Consider the following 21,752-nt stretch of genomic DNA (forward strand, 5'->3'; position numbering starts at 1 on the left):
GGAAGTGCTGTGGGTGTGGCACTTGGGGACATAGTTTAGTGGTGAACATGGTGGTGCTGGGAAGAAGGGAGAGGTCACTCTTTTCCAGAAAGCAGTACTGGTCACTTTCAGCTTTCAGAGACCTCCAACGCCACCCCAAACAGGTAGTGCCTTTCCTACACATTCTGGAGGAAGGCATGATGGCTCCAAGACTCAACACACATACAAAACATAATTGTGTGATACTGTAGTGCAAACAGCCAAGCTGCACACCCAGTCTGCAACAGTCTATACCTAATTTTCATGACACTTGGCCTTGAGGCCAGGGATCCCTCTCTAGAAACTACATACTGAGCACTAAAAACCAGCAGTGAGACTAGTTCCAGAAGAAGAATTTTGAGCTATCTGAACTGATTCACGTGAGGGAATTTCTTCCCATATAAAGTTGCTTGATGTATACCAGATCAGCCAAAATACTCTACCACATACCACTGCTAAACTGAACAGAGGTTTCAGTGCCACTGCAGAGATACAATACAGTAATAGTACTGGTATTTTTCTGACATTGTTTATGATGCAAGGTGACAGAGAAAAAATTCCAATTACAACACAAACCAGGTTTACAGTATGTCCCAATGCAAGACTAAGAAATGGTAACAGAACAAGGATAATTTATTGAAAAAAGCATGATATATTCAGACATTATCACCGAATGCATAATAGTTCATGTTTTTTATCAGTGAGTGTTCAAACCAATTTTTTTTCCTTAGAGACAAAATTGGGAATAGCTTCCATTATAAGTTTACCTGTTGTAAAACAAGGGGAATCCACTTTTCCTTGCCTTCTTCAGCTACTTCCAAAGTATATTTACTTCTATTTGAGATCATAAAAAATGGAGTGAAAGTTACAATTCTAGTAATATTAAAACTGCTGTTGTTTATGGTGACACCAACCTGTGGAAAGAAAGACACTGTTAGAAGTACACTGTTCTTTTCTTACTTCATTCATGTCTCCTGGAAATTATGAATTTGAAAGATAAATCTAACATACTTGATATTCCTTTTTATGACTCTTGCATTTCACAGAACCATGACTTCCAACAGTGTCCAGTGAAAAATGATCAGACAGTTCACTGTCCGTTACCCTAAGCTGCACCTGTGAAGAAGAACCCTGAATTTATTTTCAATTTACAGTCACTGAAACATTTAAAATTATATATAAAGTATGGATAAACATAAATATAAGTGCATACTGGAAATACTGGTGTTTCTATTGATAAGTGTAGACATAAGTGCCAGTGTCATCTCACAAATGTATTTTCTACCATGCTTAGTTATAAGCCATGTGGAATAAGCATTATAAGTGTACAGCATTCCAGTGAAAGCAACCACATAAGGATCCTTTCCACAACTAAAACTTCAAAGGCAAATCAACACACTCTTGTAATCTCTCTCATATCATTCATCCATCAGTGATCTTCAGCATCCAAAAATTCACAGCAAGTGCAAATAGTGAATGAATCTATAACTCAGCATTCTACAAACCCAGAACTAATCTACCAACCACCACTGCAAGCATTCATTTTTCAAGTACCACACCGTTACACTTCCTACACAAGGCCTATGTCTTACTTGGAATAAGGACCTTTACTGATGCAGTTTAAATGGATAAAAGAAATTCTTTTATTTAGGAAACACTTCTCAGTGAATTTTATTTCTCTCAAAGGTGAAAATCTCTTTCTTAACAACACCTTTGATGATGTAAACTTCTTAACCATAACTGACAAGACACTCATTTAAAATACTCTCTTTAGACAGAAGTATCATGTAGGTTTCATGCCCTCTACAGAGCACAGTATAGTGTAGATAAATTTCAAAGTATAAAAATACTTTCATACAACAACATGAGGTAGTACAGAGCTGCCAGGTTTTGCAAAACACAATACCTTGTTATTTTGGAGGAAGTTCTTAGGCTGGAAAGAAAAAAGGAGTGGTTTTTTGTAATCTGGAGGATGCTTGCGGTGAATACCATCAGCTTTGTATTGCAACATTCGACCAGTTTTATTAACCATCCAGTATGGACTGTGAATTGCTATAACCATCTGCCCAGTTCTGTAGGTCACATGAACAGCAATATCCAGTTCAGTCTTATCCAGCTCCGTGATGCAGTAAAATGTCGTGAAGCTGATATCAGGCAGATCGCTTTTTATATGGTACTCACTCTTCCAATTTTGATCAAGATAGTTAAGCAACTGCAAATCTAGTTTTGTTTGATCCAAGACTGCATTATGAATCTGTGCTGAACTTCCTTCTTGTAGAGTGTCATATTTGTTCCCATTACCCTTTAAAAATAAAGAAACTGAGCAATGGAGCAATGTACACTTAAAGGAATCACATGTAAAATTCATATCAACTTCTATTTTCTAGTTAGCTTTAAAAATTCAGATACAAGTTATTTAGGCACAATTTTAAAATACTTTTTATGCTATTTAACTGTTACTTTCTTAAACAACTACCTTAATACAACATTTTGCAAAGGGAACTCCAGTACATCATGGTCATCATATTTAACACCATCTGTCACTAAATTCAAACACACAAATATGCCTAAATGACAGTTTCCTCAACACAGTATTTCCTTCACTAAATTTAAAGTTTTAAGAGACATTCAAATAAGAACCTGTTACTTCCATACATTTGGAATAGGGTAAAGTCTCTAGTTCTAGTAATTGTGTATTTGTGACAAAGTTTTATTATTAGTTTCTATTATTTGAGTCCAAATACTAAATATTAATACCATCTGAAAAAAATCTGTGTCTCCCAACAATATTTCTATTACCCTGATCAGTAAGGAGTGGGACATACTCATAGCAGATTCACAAAATGAAATGTTTAGTGCTGAGGAATCAATGTCTACACTGCATGTTTTAAGTATTTTACTTGAGACTGGCTCTCATCTGGCACTGGAATGAATGCCTACCAGGAGTCAGAGTGCACCTAACTGTTCAATTTCATCTAGAAAGAATTTAAAGTATGGCATTAGCCAAAACCTGGCAAAAAGGCAGGGGTGTGAGAACTTGTTAAAAGCACACTACTGCTGAAAGTCAGTGACAACACATAAAATGCTACCAATAGGCTGATCCACTTATGTCACTTGAGGCAGTCATAATTCACAGGAAGAATTACACTGTTTAATTAGGCTTAACTTGCACTTACGCAACTCTCTCACAGACCCAGTGTGACTCTTTCACAGACCCAAACCTATACAATGTTAAGTTTTACTTTGCATATATAACTGAAGTATGACTTAATACCACCACATTTCACACTCCTGTAATATTTCCTTTCTGCAGAAAGACTTGCCCATATAAGATCTCTGAACTTGGTTCACAAATACTCTAACAGAATCCCTCTCTTTTAATCTCCATTTCACCATTTCACCCAGCTGGTAAACTTTCATATCATAGGTGGAAAACATAACAAAAAATTCAAGCATTAAGTAATTACCTCTACAGAAAAAGTTATTAGATAAGGAAGAAGATTGTGGAGAAGAACAGAAGGCCATAAATGAACAACATATGGAAAATCCCACTGATCTTCCGCACATGAAGATGTCAATGAATCTTTTACAGGAACAATATTGATGATAAGAGAGTGGTTAGTTGACCCCACAGACTGGCATTTCCTTTGTAACAAACTGTCAACGTTTTTTATAATGTCATCAAATGTAATTCCTTCACACATATCATATTCTCCATTCACTGCATTTTCATTGGTTAGTGGTTGCAAACTCAATATGGATCTGTAAATGAAAACATTTTTAGATACTCAATATGAGATTGAATTTTTCAATTATAAAAAAGTACTATGAAACAGGAACATTTTAGTATTATTTGGAAAATTTCTAGCAGTAATTCTTTCCCTGCCTTTATCTTGATTAAAGGAGGAATCAAAAGGTGGACTGGATCGCAAAAGTTCATGTTATTGTAACACTACAGGTTTTTTTGTTCCATACAACCAAATTCTTCTTTTAAAAAGAAAGGCATGTTGGAGATTCTTATGAAGAAGCTACTGAATATCCTTACAAGTGCTTCTCTATTCCTGTTCCAAGCAAAAGGTCTGGATAAACAACTTACTCTTATAACAGATGTGCAGAAAGTGCCTTTCTTTTCAGTCACATAAAGCATCAAGTTTATGGATTATTTACACACGTGGTTTTTTTAAGGCAACAGCTTTAATCTAATACAGCTGCTCCTTGACTGAAGATTTTTTGTTAGGACACATTTCCTTACTGCCTAGTGGAACTCATCTGTCCAATGAATCAGAATGTCACTAAAACTTATTAAAAGAAATATAGATAGTTAGAAATATTCACAAATCAATGAATCTAAGTAAAGTGTAACTTAAGTACTGAAAAATATACATGGTTTTAGTTGTGAAAAAAATAAGGAGAATATGTGCAGGAAAACAGAAGGGAAAAGTCTCTGTTATCATAAAAAAAATCTGCCTCAAAGTAAACCTACCTACCTAAAACTTGGTGACAGTTCAGTTAAAATGTAAACGAAAACTCACTGCTGTTTTAAGTTGTTAATGGATGTGCTAATAGTATAGCTATGCTGTAAGCCACGTTTTTCTAAGGTTGACAAATATCTACATCTTTAATAGAGTTTAAGTGTATTAGTTTCAATATTTTACTTCAGAATCACAAAATCAAAAGAAGACTTTTCAGAAAAACAAACAAAAAAAGCTGTACTACTTCTTTAGACATCACCTGACTAAGAAGAAAATCTGTCCTGTGTGGATAACAATCACAAAATTATTCAATCCAGAAGCACCTGAGCTCAGATTTTTAAAGTAACTTAGCTAATTTAACTTGTTCAGAAAAATGGATTTCAAATATTTCCAATTCAACAATGAAATAATATTCTGTTTAACTCAGACTAGATGCCCTGAGAAGATCCTACCCCAATAATGATAGCACAGTATTATTCCAGTATTAGGTAGCAAAGAGAAAAATTTTTTTAGCATATTCTATGGATTCAATAATTCACAATGTATAAACATATTTGCCGATAAAGGAACAATGTAATAAGGTACCTGTAAGAGGAAAAGGGTATGTTGAATTCATTTCCTGGTGAAGCAGTCCCTAAGTATCTTCCTTCCTCAAAAACATTAAAGGGGATTGAAAAATGATTCCTTATCTGTGTGAAATAAATATCCAGCAACATATATTAGGAAAGATGCAGTATTTTGAGAGCTCTCTCATTTTTTCATCTTACCCATCTACCATTCAAGGTCACATTTCAGAAGAACTGTCTCTGAAAACAGCAAATCTTTTTAAATTATCTAATTGTGCATTTTAATGCTCTATTTTATTTATGAAATAAATATATTAAGTGTAAAATGCTTTTCAAGGAGAAACACAAGACCCTGAAAAACCAAAGACAAGTAAATCTGAACTCTATGATAAGTTTCCAAAGAACAGTCTCCTAAAAATGTAATAGATACAAAGGTATGTGGGTTAAAAAAATCCATATGGCAGAAAACACATGGGAAGCCAAATGTTTAAGGTTAAATCATCAATGTCAATTATCATTTGAGGGCATGTAATTCTCTTCTTTGCAAACATTATTATTTATTTATTTCAGAGTTAATTTAATGACATTATTAGCTCTTGGAAAAAAAACTAGAGAAGAATCAAACAGTGAATCTGGTCATGAATTAAGCTATAAACCACTTCAAGCAAAAAAAGCAACTGAAATATAACAGGAACACCATCACTATAGAACACTAATACCTGAATCATCCCTGTATCTGTAAGCCATATAATGTCTATCAAAAAATACTACTCAATATACTCAGAGATCTTGCTTTTCAGTTGACAACGTACTAAATTTAAAATTAATGTATCAATGGTACAGGATGAAGAAAACAAAATAATCTGATTGAAGGATAAGCTTGTGGAACCACAATAAGGTTAAAAGAAGTTGATCACTTATACAAGACTGAAATTAGTGCCAGTATTAGGAAACATTACTGATTAATTACCCTGATCGAAAATCTGCTTGATTTCCACCACCATTCAACCCCTGTCTGTCACTTTGAAAAAGCTTTTTTCCTTGAAAATCTCTTCTAAACTACTTTATAATACACAAACCAAAGTTATATGAACCATCCAGGTACATTTTTAAAACAGCTTCTGTTAATTTTTATTTAAAGACTACAGGACCATTTTCATTCATTAAAAAATTAAAGTAAGTGTGAATTTAAAATGTATGGATATATAACAACCTGAATAGGAGAACGTATAGTTATCATCTTGCTTCCTTCAACAGTGTCAATTTGGCAGACAATGGACCTTTCAACACCTGATTCCTCGTGTCTCACTCTGTAAATACATCGACCCACTTTTGTCAATGGAATCTTTTCCACGGTAGAATGATTATGTGGACCTAGGATTTACAAGATGAGACATGAAACACTCAAAAGGAGCATAAAAATACACTTGAAGGACAAAAATGTGCATTCAACAGAATTCTCTGTGTCACTTGATCTAACAAGAAAAAAAATCAGATGAAAAAGTAAAATCACCACTCTTAATATGCTGATCTTGCAGTGTTACTACAGAAACAGCAAAGATTCTTTTTTTACAACAGAAGGAGTAAATGACTCCATCACTCAAATATTTAAGTGGGTTTTGCTACTGCAAATAAAGCTAGTGCTTCATAAGAAATGTTTACAAGATGTAATGGCTTATTACAAAGGTACAGTTCTTATATTGCAAAAACAATTCAACTAACACATTGTATGGTCAAGTTTGAAAAATTGTTAAAATAAATCAATTTAAATTGTTAACACATACACCATTAAAAATAGCTAAATTTTAATTTTAGCTTTAACTCTGGTTTGCTTAAAACTATTTAAAACAATCTTTTCTTAAGAACATCGCCCTTAAGAGTAACTTCTATAAGCACGTAAATATACAGGGCTCAGAATTCTACAAAAAAAAAAAAAATATTTTGAGCAGCTTAATTCTGCAATAATAAATAAATGCAAACAAAAATATTTGATTGCAATAAAGGTTAGTGTGGTAGTTTGGCCTATGCCTTCCTTGGTGACCAGTTTGTAACCAAGGAAGTGCCCAGATTTACCCAGTATTCCCTATGATTTTTACGTAAGCCAGGCTATAAGAAGAAAGGAGGAGAGGCCTTCGCCCTCTCTTTCCTTCCGGCAGCTTTGGAGGTGCAGGTTCCCTGCTGTTGAGTCTGTCGGGTTGGAGAGGGAGGCCTGGTGAGGCCTTGCCGACCTTGGGAGACAGAGGTTGCCAGCGAGCATTCCAGAGCGACTCTCGGTTGTCCCAAGGAGAGCAGTGAGATATTTCTTTGCTAACTCTTTTAGTTGTTAGATATTGGGCTACTAATCGGGATATATATATATTTTATTTTGGTTTTGTTCCTTTTTCCCTTCCCCCTTCCCTTTCCCTTGTGAAATTGTATATATTTCAATTGTATATAACTGTAACATAAGTGTAAATATATTTATATATATTTATATATATCACTTTAGCTGTCTCTCGTTTCGGGTTTTCTTAGTTGTTTTCTCCCTCTTCTCCCTGAGGTTTGGGGGGGCGGGGGGGAGACTTCTTGTGGTAAGGTTTGGAAACTTGGCAAGGAGCCAGCTTCAAACTATATCACTTAGTTACCTAAATAATTTATCATGGTAGAAAACTTATGCTGCAAAAATTAACGAGCATGATACATATAACTTCTAGCCGCAAAGACTAAAGTAAGATTTCAAATACTGCCACACATCTAGAACCCAAAGAAACACTCCTTTCACGTTATGGAGTCCTCCAATATTTATTGACCTGTATAAGACACAGTATTAGGCATGATGTAGTGTTTACAAAAACAGAAGATGTATGAACTTTGTAACTTACAGATTTGAATGTAAAATCTCTTGCTACTGAGTGTTGTCATCGCTGTGAACTGGTCACTTTCATTCTTAGTTCTAACAAATTCCATATTTAAATTCTCTCCATCTTTTAAATGAAATATTTTTGCTCCAAATTCAACATCAAGGACACTAAAGGCATCACTAGGCAAGACCATTATGGGAAGTCCTAAAGAATTTATTATTACAAACGGTGCTCGGTCTTTTTTGAAGATGTCTGAAGTTTGACTAGCTGCTTCAGCAAATGCCTAGGAAGCAAAAAAGAAATACAAAACATAAACACACTGAATAAGACTTCATCAAGATGATCTCTGAAAACATTCATTTAGCAATTCTAACATGGCATAGTTAAGAAATCTTTCTTACCGTGCCCAAGTTACTCAACATTTGCAGTCCACACTTGGATAGTGTAATGTTGAGCTGGTCTTTTGAGGAAACATTTATTACAGTTTTATATTCTGGAACTTTGTAGTTTTCTTCGTCTTCATCATCTGATTCAAGCAGCACTTTTTTTGCCTTTTTCATCTGAAAGGATATTTTTAAATAATTCTTATCTAACCACTCATTCTATATAAGCAAGTTTCACGTCAAGTCTCTCTATCTCTCCCTTTCCCATTACTATGTCCTGCCACGGTTCTCTCTTTTTTTTTTTTTTTTTTTTTTTTTTTTTTTTTTTTGTAAATAAAAGTAAAAGAGGGGGAGAATAAATAAGACAAGAGACAAAAGATATATTCTGGATGTCAATGAAATTTCAGTAATAGTAGCTACATTTATGATTATTTAAAATTAAAGAAAATACACTTAAATACTAACTACTAATGTATCCAGTAAATACTGTGTGATAACATTCAACTTAACATATCGAATAACACAGTGTAAAACCTTACACAATTTATTTCCTCATCTTAAAACAATAACCCCAAATTTAGTCTTTATATGTTTCCAAATCAAATACCTATTTTGTACGTTTTCATTTGGTTGAAGGAAAAAATAAAAATCTAATGGAATACATTTTTCTAGCCTTCAACGCTTTTGGAAATTATGTGTTTTCAAATGTTGTATTTCACATCTGGGCAAGAAGACATGAGGTTTGAGTCACTAGCTTCTACCTTTCTCCTGCACTAGGTCTCATATCTTCCTGGAAAATTCTTGGGAATATTTTTAATAGCAATTTCTTAACTGCAACATCTCAGTCCATAACCTTTATCCTTCTGAGGCCATTATTGTAGAAATTTGTTTGATGATGACAGTCCTAGGGAAAGGGTGGGTTTTCCATCCTAAGCAATCTCTCAGGTTAAAAATACTTGAAAGGTTTTGAAAAAAATCAGAAAACAATGAAATAAAACAGTTAAGACAGAAGGAATTAAAACAAAAGATACCTTCTGTCCTTAGATAAAGTCTTATCTATTTTGAATCCAGAAACTATTTCCATTAAAGACGAAAATGAAGTGGTAAGTGCACTACCCCCATAATACACTTTGTGCTAGTCAACAGGTATCAATTCTTCAAATACATTTCTGCTACACATACGACTGTGGAACAAGAGGAATGGTTTGTCTTTCCAAGGTCCCTGAATGCACCATTTGCATAAGGCCTAACAGACAAACCAGCCATTATGATTATCTAGTGCAACTGGAATCAGATCTCACCACCTGAAAGACAATATTTAACAGATATGTGAGTCTGGATCTTCCTTTGTACAAGAGCTGGTTTCATTCACCAATCAGGAAAAAAAGTCTAAGTAACCAACAAGAAGGAATAAAATTGTTAGATTAGTCTCAGCAATGAAAGGCACAGAGCATTTGTTTTTTCTAAGGGATTGAAATGGAAGATTCGAGTTCAGCTTTGGAAACTATACCTTGATTTCAAGAATCCATGGCTTGAATAAATCAGTCTTCTCAACTTCTAACGGTTCAAGCAAAGGTTCCCACACCCCAAACATCTCATTAAAATAGTGTACCTATCAAAATGCAGAAGTCAATTAGGAATTTACATACAAATGTTTAATTAGAAATTCTCATTTAGAAGTATATTAATTATTTTGGTAACATACAAGATTCATAATCAGAGTGCACTTTCAGCTCCCACCATAAGCTGAAACAAATGCATTAGAGAAATAAATGAGGCAGATAAGTCTCTACTGCAAAAACCCAGTTCCAAATAAAAGGTGCGTCACTTTCAGTATAATGTTGGCCTAAACTGTAGGCACTGGAAGTCAAAAGCACTGTAAATAAGGAAGAATCTACCTACAACAATCACTGGACTTTACGTCACTAATTTCCAAATATGAGCCAGTTTGGATGTTTTATGAAGAATACTGGTACCACTATAAAAACTACATAAGAATATATTCTACTGTAATCTTAAGTGAAGATTATCAGAGAGTTTTAGCCAGTTGTTACTCCAACATTTAGTACTGATGCAACAGATTTTTGAGAACTTGTATAAACTGTAAATGTGAGATGGTATAACACCACTTACTGTTCCATTAATGCATTACAGCTAATGCATTAGATTTTCATTTTAATTTAACTATCTTAAAACATCATTCCCATCATGGTCCCACAACACTTATCTGCAGGAATTTAGTCATTAAATATATGGGTTATTTTACTTTTCTTGTCTAAATAACATGTATATAGCACTTAGATAATAGGGCTAGCATGTTCAGAAAACTTTTTTTTATTGTAGAATTCCTCACCTCTAGCTCAAGACAAGAACGTAGGTTGATTAGAGTACTCCAGTTCTTGACTTCTCCAACAAATGAGGATTTGGCAAGAAGCATTGGTACAGTTCTGTGCCCAACTCCAGCTTCAAGTGTTAGAAAAACAGATTCTATTTTAATTTTCAATGACTCTCCTGTGGGAACTAGTTCAGTGGTTGTGTTTTTATCTTCATTTTCATTTGTCTCTTCAAGAAACCACATGTTTAGACTTTTTATATCTTTCTTATTCCACAAGTCTGGAGGAATTTGACTAATCTCTTCTTCTGTTGTTTCTGCAGTTTGATAAAGGGCTGATGTAATAGTAATTACTGTGTTTATGATTATTGGTGAAACCTACAAAAAAATTGGAGTAATTGGAAATGAGAAGCTAGTACAGAAACAGCTGCTTCCAGACACAAAAGTATAATGAATATGTTACACTAACAAAACACTTCTATTTTCTACATGGCTCTTGTTTGAAAATGCATTCCCTTCCACAAGCTATATAGTTCAGATTGTCAACCCCTGCCTTATTTCCAGATGGAACCTTTTTAAACTGCGTCATCCAATGATCTATCTGAACACTTCAAAACTTGTATCTCCACATCAGGCCATTTTATAAAACACAGATTCCAGCTGCGAAGCACAGTGACACAATTATTCAATTTCAATTTTATTTGTTTTGGCATGCTAAACAGGTAGGTGACCTGATGAAGAACAGAAATAATTCCCCACATCAGTCACTCCTGATTTTATTTTTTTTAAGAAACATGTGCCAAAAGCAACTTCATAGGCTGCTGAGCAGGAAATAGCAGAAAACTAAAATCACAATTAAGGTCTACCTACTTTTAACGTTAGAGATTTAATCATTAGATCAGCTGTCTGTGGATTAGTACCTGACTGTTTCATTTCAAAGAAGAAGTCACAAGGCTGTAATACCTATACAAAAGAGTAAAAACACATGTTAAATAGTGAAAAAAAAACCTGAAAAAACATATACTTTAAAGTAATACATATAAGTACTGAAAGGAAAAGTTACCATTATTTGGTTCTTCAAAATTAAGAGCAATCTGAACACTAACAACATGAAGAAAAAAAAAAAGAAGTATCCAGACGCATCACCTCAGCCATTCTCAATCATTAAAGATTCAAATGTCAGCTACAGGAAAATGCATTACACTTCAGTAACTCCACTCCTTGGTAAAGTCTGCAGATGTCTTCAAATACACTGCACCATCATGCCTTTGAGTTTTGAGGAAAATCAGATTTTCAGTTAAGGGCAACACATCAACAACACAGATACAGTATTCCTGGATAAACATATAACTGTTTGAATCCCAGTTCCAGCTTTATTTGCAATCAGTCCCTGCATGCTTTTACTTGCCGAAGTTTACCAAATCTAAGGTAACTCTATAAGCAAAATCACAGTGCTATGTGATTAACAGAGCACTTAGATATAGTTAGACTCTACTGACACTGTATTGACATGAAAATTTGCTCTCGAATCCCTACCTGAGAAGGTAAGTCTTTCAAAAACTGTAATTTCAAACCATACTGATTTTTGCAGTCTTCCATGACATCAGTCTGTATCTGAATCAGGCGCCGGTGGCGTAGAAACACCCTGAATCAGTTCAACCACACTTTTCCCAAGTGAGTTTGAGCTAACAGAATTTGTTGTCCATAATATTATTTTATACTCTCTTGCTCAAATTACATTTTTTAATTACATTTTTTCTTATTCTTTGTTACAGACAGGAATGAAAAATAACATATTCCTCTTTAAAGCAATGCACATGTAAGAAATGCATAGAAACAATCTCATCACTTGTGCTATTCTATATCCAAAAGCTAGTTTCCTGTCTATCTGGGGAAACCTATTTGGCATCTGGATGTGGCACTAAGGGATATGGTTTAAGGGTGACTGTGGTGGTGCTGGCTTGATGGTTGGACTAGATAATCTTGAAGGTCTCTTCCAACCTTGATGATTCTGTTATCAGAAGGATGAATTCATCCAATCTGATGTTTTCCTTAAGTATAGGCAATATAAAATCTTACTATCAACACCACCCTTCAGCAATCTTGTAATCTTCACATAACCTAATATCACTTAGTTTCTTTCCTTTCTTGACCAAAGGCAGCCATGGAATCTCTAATCCTCTGATTACTTTCCCAGACTGGATTGTTTACAGAAAACCTGAGTTCTTAAGTTTGCTTACATGCATGTTTTCAAAACGGTGGTTATGTGGCTACCTGCAGCAAAAGTCTTTTTTTTTTTTTTTCTTTTAAGTATTCCACTCAAGAACATTCTGAATCTTTCAAGGAAGGTACTGTTTAAGTATTTAAACTAGTGTCCTCTGAAGTTTTTTCCCTATCTATAGCACAAGCATCCTGTCAGATACAGGTCTTTTTCTCTGTTTCTACAGTCTGAGATGAGGTTCTGGCAGAAGATATTCCTGTAAGAGGGAAAGCTTGGTGTGAAGCCTTCCAATTGCTTTGTAAAAAGAAAGCCATATTTATGCCACATTTGCCAGCTATGGAAATGGAAATCAAGTGATGTGGCATTGTGCTGTTGCTATCAATGGAAGTGCATCGCTTTCTCAATGACTAGATTAACATATCAGTGCAATTAAAGACTTCTACCTAGGGAGTTAACTCAGCTGCTACGATTCTACCTGAAAATGAGTCCCAGTCCTCTGTACTTATAGCTTTAGTCTTTTCAGTGTTAACTCCATAAGTAAGCAAGCATTAACAGAAAGCTGAAAAAGACTCACAAATTCATCAGTGGTCTGAGTAATGGCTAACAGTTGGATATACTGTCAATTTTAATTTTTTCTCTGATGCAACAATATCATCACAGAGTTAACTGAGGTACATTCCGCTGTACAGGCAGAAAAGCTGTAAGAAGCTCCAGGAGTCAATGCAATTCCACCTGGTCAGTAACTGACCTGTAACTGATTCTGTTGCCAAAATGTAAACACGCAGCTTCAACTATAGCAGATAATTCCTTAATACAAAGGAATTTATGAACAGCATATCACAATTAAACTATTTCATAATAGGTACTTCCCATTCTCTCTGTGACCCTGTCATTCTCTTTCATAACTACTTGATGCAAACTTTCAGACTGAAAGACTGAAAGTATTCCAGATTTACTATACTGCATTTGAAATAGTGTAAACTTATAAAATTCTATTTATTTGGCTTACACAGGATATGAGATATAATTTACATTTTACTCCTTGAGGCTCTTCAATTTAGCTTGTCATACAAAGCAAACATCAACACCACAAGACAAAGATGATGTTTTAGGCATATCAGAAAAAAAACAGAATAAAATCAACAAAATGCTAGCCACAAAATTTTACTCATCTATCCGTGGTATACATTTTAACAACGAAAGTTTCAGAAATAACTTGTATTTTAGCTTGTATAAGTTACACAGCATCTTTTAGATACACACTGGATGTTTGCAAACTCACCGTAGTAATGTTCCCATTCCTTTTTTCTGGAATAAATGGGCATGCTTTCATTTGTATGTCTTTAACAGCAGCTGTCATGTTGTACCTTCCAGGGCTACTTTTAATGAAGACCTCACACTGTGTTGTAGCTACCAATGCAGGAGCATCACTTCTTGTTAAATCAGCCACAAACACAATCTCTGGATTTTTAATAACAATGTTCATCTCCATGGTAGATACAGGCTGCACAGGTGCTTCAAAAACATAAATTACATTAGTTTAATTGTTCAAAGATTAAATTTTAATCATTTGCATCTCTTTTTAACTTACATGGAAGTTTTAAAGATTTAGTGATAAGATCTAACATAACTGGTGTCAGCAAATCTGTAGATCCCTGCAACTGGCTGGGATTTCTAAGATCTTTGCTGGAGGCACAAAACCATTAAAGACCTAATTACTTTCAGATAAAAAAAAAGACTCCACAAAACGTCTTTGTCAAAATCAAAAGGACTTTGACAGTATCAGCACTGTTAAAGTCTCTGACAATAATCAGCTGACAATTAGTTGATATTGAATATCAGTTTTATTCAATACCTACATCAGCCAACTATGAAAGTGTTGGGCACATTTTTTACTCTCTGGAGTAGGAAAACCACATTTTCCATGGGATAATAATGCAGCACTTACTGATGTTTGATGTAACCATTTGCAATAACAATATACTTTCATATAAAACTTCCTTACCTGTTTAGATTTTCATCATCATCAAAATAATCACAACAGCCCTGGCTGAGGTGGACACAACCAAGATATTTAGGGCACAGTAAAACAAAACCAAAATAAACAGGGACTTGCTTGGTCCACCTGATGCAAACTACCTGAGGCCTGGAAGCATAAAAAGCCTACTTCCTCCTCTTACGCTCTAATTTTTGATATCAGATACTCAACCTAAAAGCCTGTCTTCTGATGTAGGGAGAAATGTGCATCAGTGGACAAGTGAAATGACATTTCTAGGCAGCAGTATCAGGCAGGCTGATTTCATGTGTAAGCCTAATATAATATGGTCCATCACTCTTCAGAAGGATGAAAATGATGACAGCGATAATCATCCTTATAAACAAAAGAAAACAAGCCTAAAGAATGCCAGCTGTAACTGTCCTTTTCCATTTTATTTTATTTCATTTTAAACATGCATCTTTAAGTAGTCCTTTGTCTGGTAAGACAAGGTTTCATTTGGAAATAAAGACCAAAGGTCATGAACCTATTTCCATGAGGCAAAGAAAGCAACACAGTTACAAGAAGCTGTTCCATACACATAAACACAGGAAATAACATAAAATGAGTATTGTATTTTTTAAATAGTATTACAATGCCAAAATTACGTGGATATTTAAATTCAGATTTTAAACTATTCCCAGTATATACCTTGGTCCTTTAAAGGTAATGTCTGTTTGAGATTTCTCTGTGCAGCAGCACTTTCTGCATTAGCCTTTAGAAATATATCTGCTACAGTAAGTAGAAACTCCATGCTTGCACAAAGGTATATCTCTTGAACAATCACATCAAGAACAGTGCCATCTCTCCCCTGTTTGTAGCTTATATCCACCATAACTTTCTTTTCAAATCCATGTTTCATTTCCACCATTCTGAAAGACAATTAAGGTGGCATTTAATGAGATAATAAAAAAACAGCCACAAATACTGAAAAACATGCAAGATTCTCATCTAGCTTCAATACATTAACAAGAGTGAATTTAAAAAGTAATACCAGTAATTTTAAAACATGACCAATTAAAGCATTAACATAAATTTTATATAATTTTAAAACTAACTGGACTCTCATACACTGATAACTAAGGGTGTTGATAGCTTTAGCAAATCAAATCATCATAATTCCTTGTTCACATATCAAAAGTACTACACTGACATTTGTTACTACTCATGAAAAATAATCCTAGTCTTACTTAAAAGTTCATTAGAGCAGAAAGCAAAAATTTTTCAATGTATATTTATTCATTTCATATTTATAGTTCGATTTATTTCATTTATTCATTTATTAGCATTTATATTGGTCTCTCATAAAGATATGTGGAACAAAATCCTAGTAACACATGTAAGTCTACAGTAACAGGTACGCTAAAACAACAGCAGTTTTAACAGAATACTAATAAAATGGAACATTTTTAACTATTTGTCAAACTCCAGTAAACAGTAATTCATGTCAAATCACAGACCTTGGTGTAGCCTTCTGGATTGACTGTCTTTTATCATCTAATGTACAATTTGTCAGTTTGACTGAAGCATTCATTGAGCCATCTGATAACATTTTCAGAGCAGCTGACATCAAAACTAATTTAAGCTCTGCAAGCTTCAAAAGGTCATCTCTCTGATCCAAACTGGTAGCCTGTTTAAATCAAATGTTTGTAGACTTCATTACAGGTAGGGAAAATAATATACTGGTGTGATATACAGTTTTATTCTAATAAAATTTCCAAAAATAATATATTAAATGAGTCCACTACTCATTCAAAAGACAACCACAACAAATAAAATACAGAGAAAACTTAAAGAAAGCTTTATCCTCCTACCATCTTTCTAAAGCAAGCTTACATCAGTGAGAGACAATGTTTACAAGAAAGTAATGCAATTTTGGTTTCTTTGTATGTAAAAACACATAGTGTATGCAAAGATATCAATTAAGAATTAAATTTTGTCTCTTATGACTATGCAGTGTTTAACCAGACACTGGAAAATTGTTCATAATCTAAAATAATATCCAATAAGTCTACAATAAAATATTACCTTTTGTCAGAAATCTGCTGTAAATTTAAACCAAGATCAATATAAATGCATTCCTACTGTAAATACAAATTCAAAATTTCTCTCCACAAAAAAACCCAAAAATTATTTTTGTGTTTGTGTTCACATGTGTATGTGTAACTAATGCATAGGCTGTGTTCCTCTGCATTTTTTTCTTCCCAAACTGTATTTTAAACTAAGATAAATTTCCATCAAATTTTTACTCAGGTCACAGAAGATGCCAGGTATTATGCTGGTTATTCTCTTTCCTGTAGTATCTGCGAAGTGATTTAGCTAAAATAGCTGTTTATCATTTCCATCACATTTGTTACTATTGCTAGAAAACACCTTCTCTCCTCATAAATTAAACTATTCTTGTTCAGAATTTCCAGGACTCCAGGCAACCTTAAAGCTGTTGCTTTCTCTTAGTAACCAAAATAATATTTACCTGTTTTGAATTTGGACTATACAACACTAAAGTCAGAGAGTCGAATTTGAAGTCCAGTTTTAGTGTTGTTTTTATTTGTACAGGTGAATGCAATTCCACAACAGCTGATGTCACAACAGTTACACCTTTCAGAAATCAGAAAAACAGTTAACACTAAAGAAAATTACCTGGCTGCAAACAAGGAGAAAAGCAAAACAAAACAAAACATCCTCACTAATGACCATGAAGACAACAATTTCCCTTTTCTTCCACATGTAAATCCATCCTCACTTAGGATTTGTTTATCATGCTTTCTGTAATTACTTTTCACAAAATCACACAGCATTTGAGAATATAAAACACTCCCCTTATATATTCTACATGTGATTTTTACCATCTTTAAGACATAAATATACAATTTCCCTTAGTGTAGTATGGTACTCCTTGCCAGAATGTTACAAAGAATACAAACTTACTTTCATCTTTATTTGTTCATCTGCCACATTTTTGCTGTTTTTCACATTTAATACAGGAATTCAACGAAAGCTGCTTTTCTTAACTTTGCCTTTTTATTTAGTATGTGCTGAACAGTCTATGTGCAATGACGTATCGAACTTTTAGGGGTGCCATAACTATGACAAGACAAATAGATCTAAATCTGAACAGCAATGGAACCAGCACACATAAGAAAAAGAGTACCATGGCAGCTTCCTAAAGTTGGGATGTTACCACATTCAACCAACAGACTTGTAAGTGCTGCCTCACATTATGGCCAGGTGATGGAGAGTTGCATTCTGGAGGCCATCTCTGTCTGCATGAATGACAGGGAAGTGATCAGGAGTCGTCAGCATGGATTCACTAAAGGGAAATCATACTTGACCAACCTGATTGCCTTCTATGATAAAACAACTACCTTGATGGATGAGGGGAGAGCAGTGGATATTGTCTACCTCAACTTCAGCAAGGCCTTTGACCCTGTCTCTCACGAGATTCTCACAGGCAAACTCGGGAAGTGAGGCCTGGATGAGTGGACAGTGAGGTGGACTGAGAACTGGGTGAACAGCAGATCCCAGAGGGTCATAATCAGTGGCACAGGATCTAGTTGGAGGCCTGTCACTAGTGGTGTTCTCCAAGGTTCAATACTGGGCCCAGTATTGTTTAATTTCTCCATCAGTGACCTGGAGGGGCAGATGCCTCCTCAGTGAGTTCACTGGCGACACAAAGCTGTGAAGAGTGGTTGATACCCCAGAGTGCTATGCAGTCCTTAAGGAGAACCTCAACAAGCTGAACAAATGGGAGAGAACTGCCTGAAGTTCAGTAAAGACAAGTGCAGGGTCCTGCTCCTGGGGAACAACCGCAGGCACCAGTACAGGTTGGGGGCCAACATGCTGGAAAGCAGCTCTGTGGAGAAGGACATGGGGATCCTGGTGGACTGTGAGCTGCCTATGAGCCAGCAGTGTGCCCTGGTGGTCATAAATGCCATGGTATCCTCAGATATGGAATTATATCCAATTGGTGGCCGGTCACCAGTGGAGTTCCCCAGGGCTCAGTATTAGGACCAGTTCTCTTCAACAGCTTTACTGATGATTTGGACAAGGTGATCAAGTCAGTTCACAGATGACACTAAGTTGGGTGGGACTTGATGATCTGCTGGAGAGTAGGAAGGCTCTCCAGAAGGATCTGGATAGCTGAATTGATTAATCAAGGCCAACAGCATGAGGTTCAACAAATCCACGTGGTGGGTCCTGACCCTGGGTCACAGCAACCACATGCCATGCTACAGGTTGGGGGGAAGAGTGACTGGAAAGCTGCCCAGTGGAAAAGGATGTGGGAGTGCTGGTGGACAGTGGCTGAACATAAGCCAGCAGTGTGTCCATGAAGGCCAGTGGCATCGCGGCTTTGATCAAAAATAATACAGTCAGCAGGACCAGGGAAGTGATACTCAGCCAGCACTTGAGGAGAGGCTGTACTTTGAATCCTGTGTCGAGTTCCGGCCCTTAACAACAAGAAAGACATTGAGGTGCCCCAGCATGTCCAGAGAAGGGCAACAGACTTGGTGAAGGAAGGGTCTGGAGCGCAAGTCTTATGAGAAGCAGTTGAGATAGCTGGGGTTGTTTAATCTGGAGAACAGGAAACTCGCGGGTTTTGTCACTCCCTACAACTACTTGAAAGGAAGTTGTAGCAAGGGTTGGTCTCTTTTGACAGGCAACTAGTGATAGGACAAGACGACACAGGCCTCAAGGTGAGCCAGGGGAGGTTCAGGTTGGACATCAGGAAGAATTTCTGCTCACTGGAAGGTGGTGGAATCACTATTCCTGGAAGTGTTCAAGAAATTACATGGATCTGGCACTTAGTGCTGAGGTTTAGTTGATGTGGTGGTGTTCACTCAAAGGTTGGATTCGATGATCTTGGAGGTCTTTTCCAACTTTAATGACTGATTCTACAGTATTGTTAAACACAACTGAATCTGCCATCCTTTTATATATAAATGCAATTCCAACAAAAGTAATAAACTGATAATAATACCTAAAAATGCCAGACTATGTCATTTTAGAAAATATTACCTGCAGAGTGCTGTGAAGTACTATGCATATCACTACAATATCTAGTTGATTCTTTTGCTTCTGGAAAAGATGTTGATGCACCAGAGCTTTCCCCTGTATTTTCATTTAGTGTCCTCAGTATTGTGGTAATATCTTCCTGACTGAGAATTAGCTTTAAAAACAATTGGAATTAAAATCACAATTACAACTCAGTTCACGTAGCTTTCCATAACTAAAATGTGAGTTTACAAGTAAACAGATAAATTAAATTAATCTCATATGAGTCTCTGTTTAGGACACTAAAGACCAAGTAAAACGTTTTTCTCAAATTCACAAAACCTTCATGGTAATTTCTAGAAATCAGAAGTCAGTCACACATTATTTTGTTTTCATCCAAAAAATTTCTTTACCAACCTATAGTTTAGAAACTAGAACATTAGATGTACACATGCAGTTGGACTTCCAGTCACCCAAAACTGTTATGTGCATTTAGTCACAAAGTAGTTTACATTAATAGTTATGAGTTCTATTTCAAAATCTGGTAAAATGGCTTTCCTCATACACCTGACAACCTTTATATTTTTTAATGTTAAATTTAAATGAACACATGCACTAACTCATATTCAGGTTTGTCATGGGTATGAATTCATGCTGCTATTAAACAAACCAATAAACCCCAACTTTTTCCAATCCTTCTTTGAAAGATACTGACAGGTAAAAGAAGGCTATAACAGCACAAATATGTTTTAACTAATAATAGTAATTTATAGTACAAAGTCTCCCTGCAGTATCACAGATGAAACAGAACTCAGATTAGAAAAGAAAGCTATTCGCTTCCTTTTCCCCTATCAAGCAACAAAATCCACTCTACATCTACGTCTTGAAATCAAACAACAACCTAACAAATGAGCTTGGACTTTAACGGAGAGAAAAATAAATCCATTTTCCTCAAACATTATAACAGTTGACTTCAGAAATGAGTGCTTACATTCATAGCCTTGAGTCGGCCAGATATTTCAATATCAGGAACTTCATTATACCACGCGGCAGCTAAATTTCGTTCAACAGCTACTTCCAGATTGATTGGCTGCAGCAACTGTACTTCTGTTTGCAAAGAACCTTGCTCATAGCAGGATCTGTGAACAGAAACAAAATACTCCCTGCTTTACATATTTTGCTTACACATTCTAACAAACACATTTCTGTACTTCCTTAATGTTTTTAAACAGTGCTATGAAACTGTCTTTATACCACTCTTAGTAGCTCTAGTTAATATCTTACTCCACCAGCTAGGCATCTTTCTTTGTCAGGGAGGAGACATCAGGCACCTATACCAGGCACACAGCATATAAACTCTTGCAATTTAGGACATCTTACCTGATCTCCAGTGGAGAGCAATTTTTTCTTTCTTCAGTACTCTTCAAACCGTGTTTGAAAAGCCCCTTCGCCCTTCCCTCTCCACTCACCAATCCCTGCACCAACAACCATTTTCAAACAGATTTTTATGGCTATCTGACTTAGTACCTTTCCTGCTCTGCACAGCCTGAAAATCCCATTGAAATAGCCAGTTACAAATGGGTATAACCTGTCCCAAAGTAATGAATGATACATAAGTCTATGCTACTAAACATCATATCATGGCTAGGCTTCACGAACGAAGATTTAGGAAGGCTCTATCCACATTGCTACTAAACAATTTTGCCTATAAAAACATTTGCTTCTATTTAAAGATATGTAGATTGCTATTCTTCCTAAACCATACAATTTTATTGCTTTTAAAAAATGTTAGTTTGCCGTTATATTTCAAGATAATAGTGTATCTGTCAACCACCAACCTTTAACTAACTATTTAGCAACTCCTCAAAGCTCTCTGTCTGAAGAAGAATCCCA

General features: G+C 35.4%; 1 protein-coding gene across 3 annotated transcripts in view; it reads right to left on the reverse strand.

Moving 5' to 3' along the window:
- VPS13A (vacuolar protein sorting 13 homolog A) overlaps positions 1-21,752 on the reverse strand; it is a 93,263-nt gene that overhangs the window by 23,819 nt on the left and 47,692 nt on the right. For all 3 annotated transcript variants that reach the window (XM_039388796.1, XM_039388795.1, XM_039388794.1), the window contains exons 34-50: positions 20,851-20,998; positions 19,884-20,034; positions 17,341-17,465; positions 16,328-16,497; positions 15,519-15,739; positions 14,115-14,347; positions 11,482-11,574; positions 10,633-10,989; positions 9,790-9,891; positions 8,298-8,456; positions 7,918-8,179; positions 6,270-6,430; positions 5,076-5,179; positions 3,486-3,780; positions 1,925-2,320; positions 1,030-1,134; positions 786-932 (exon numbers count right to left, since the gene is read on the reverse strand). In XM_039388796.1, coding sequence (XP_039244730.1) covers positions 786-932; positions 1,030-1,134; positions 1,925-2,320; positions 3,486-3,780; positions 5,076-5,179; positions 6,270-6,430; positions 7,918-8,179; positions 8,298-8,456; positions 9,790-9,891; positions 10,633-10,989; positions 11,482-11,574; positions 14,115-14,347; positions 15,519-15,739; positions 16,328-16,497; positions 17,341-17,465; positions 19,884-20,034; positions 20,851-20,998 — 3,229 coding nt within the window. The remainder of the gene's footprint in view (positions 1-785; positions 933-1,029; positions 1,135-1,924; positions 2,321-3,485; positions 3,781-5,075; positions 5,180-6,269; positions 6,431-7,917; positions 8,180-8,297; positions 8,457-9,789; positions 9,892-10,632; positions 10,990-11,481; positions 11,575-14,114; positions 14,348-15,518; positions 15,740-16,327; positions 16,498-17,340; positions 17,466-19,883; positions 20,035-20,850; positions 20,999-21,752) is intronic.

The sequence above is a fragment of the Pipra filicauda genome, unplaced genomic scaffold, assembly GCF_003945595.2.
Source record: "Pipra filicauda isolate LSUMZ 115617 unplaced genomic scaffold, ASM394559v2 scaffold68_size4259465_pilon, whole genome shotgun sequence".
Taxonomy (NCBI): Eukaryota; Metazoa; Chordata; class Aves; order Passeriformes; family Pipridae; genus Pipra; species Pipra filicauda.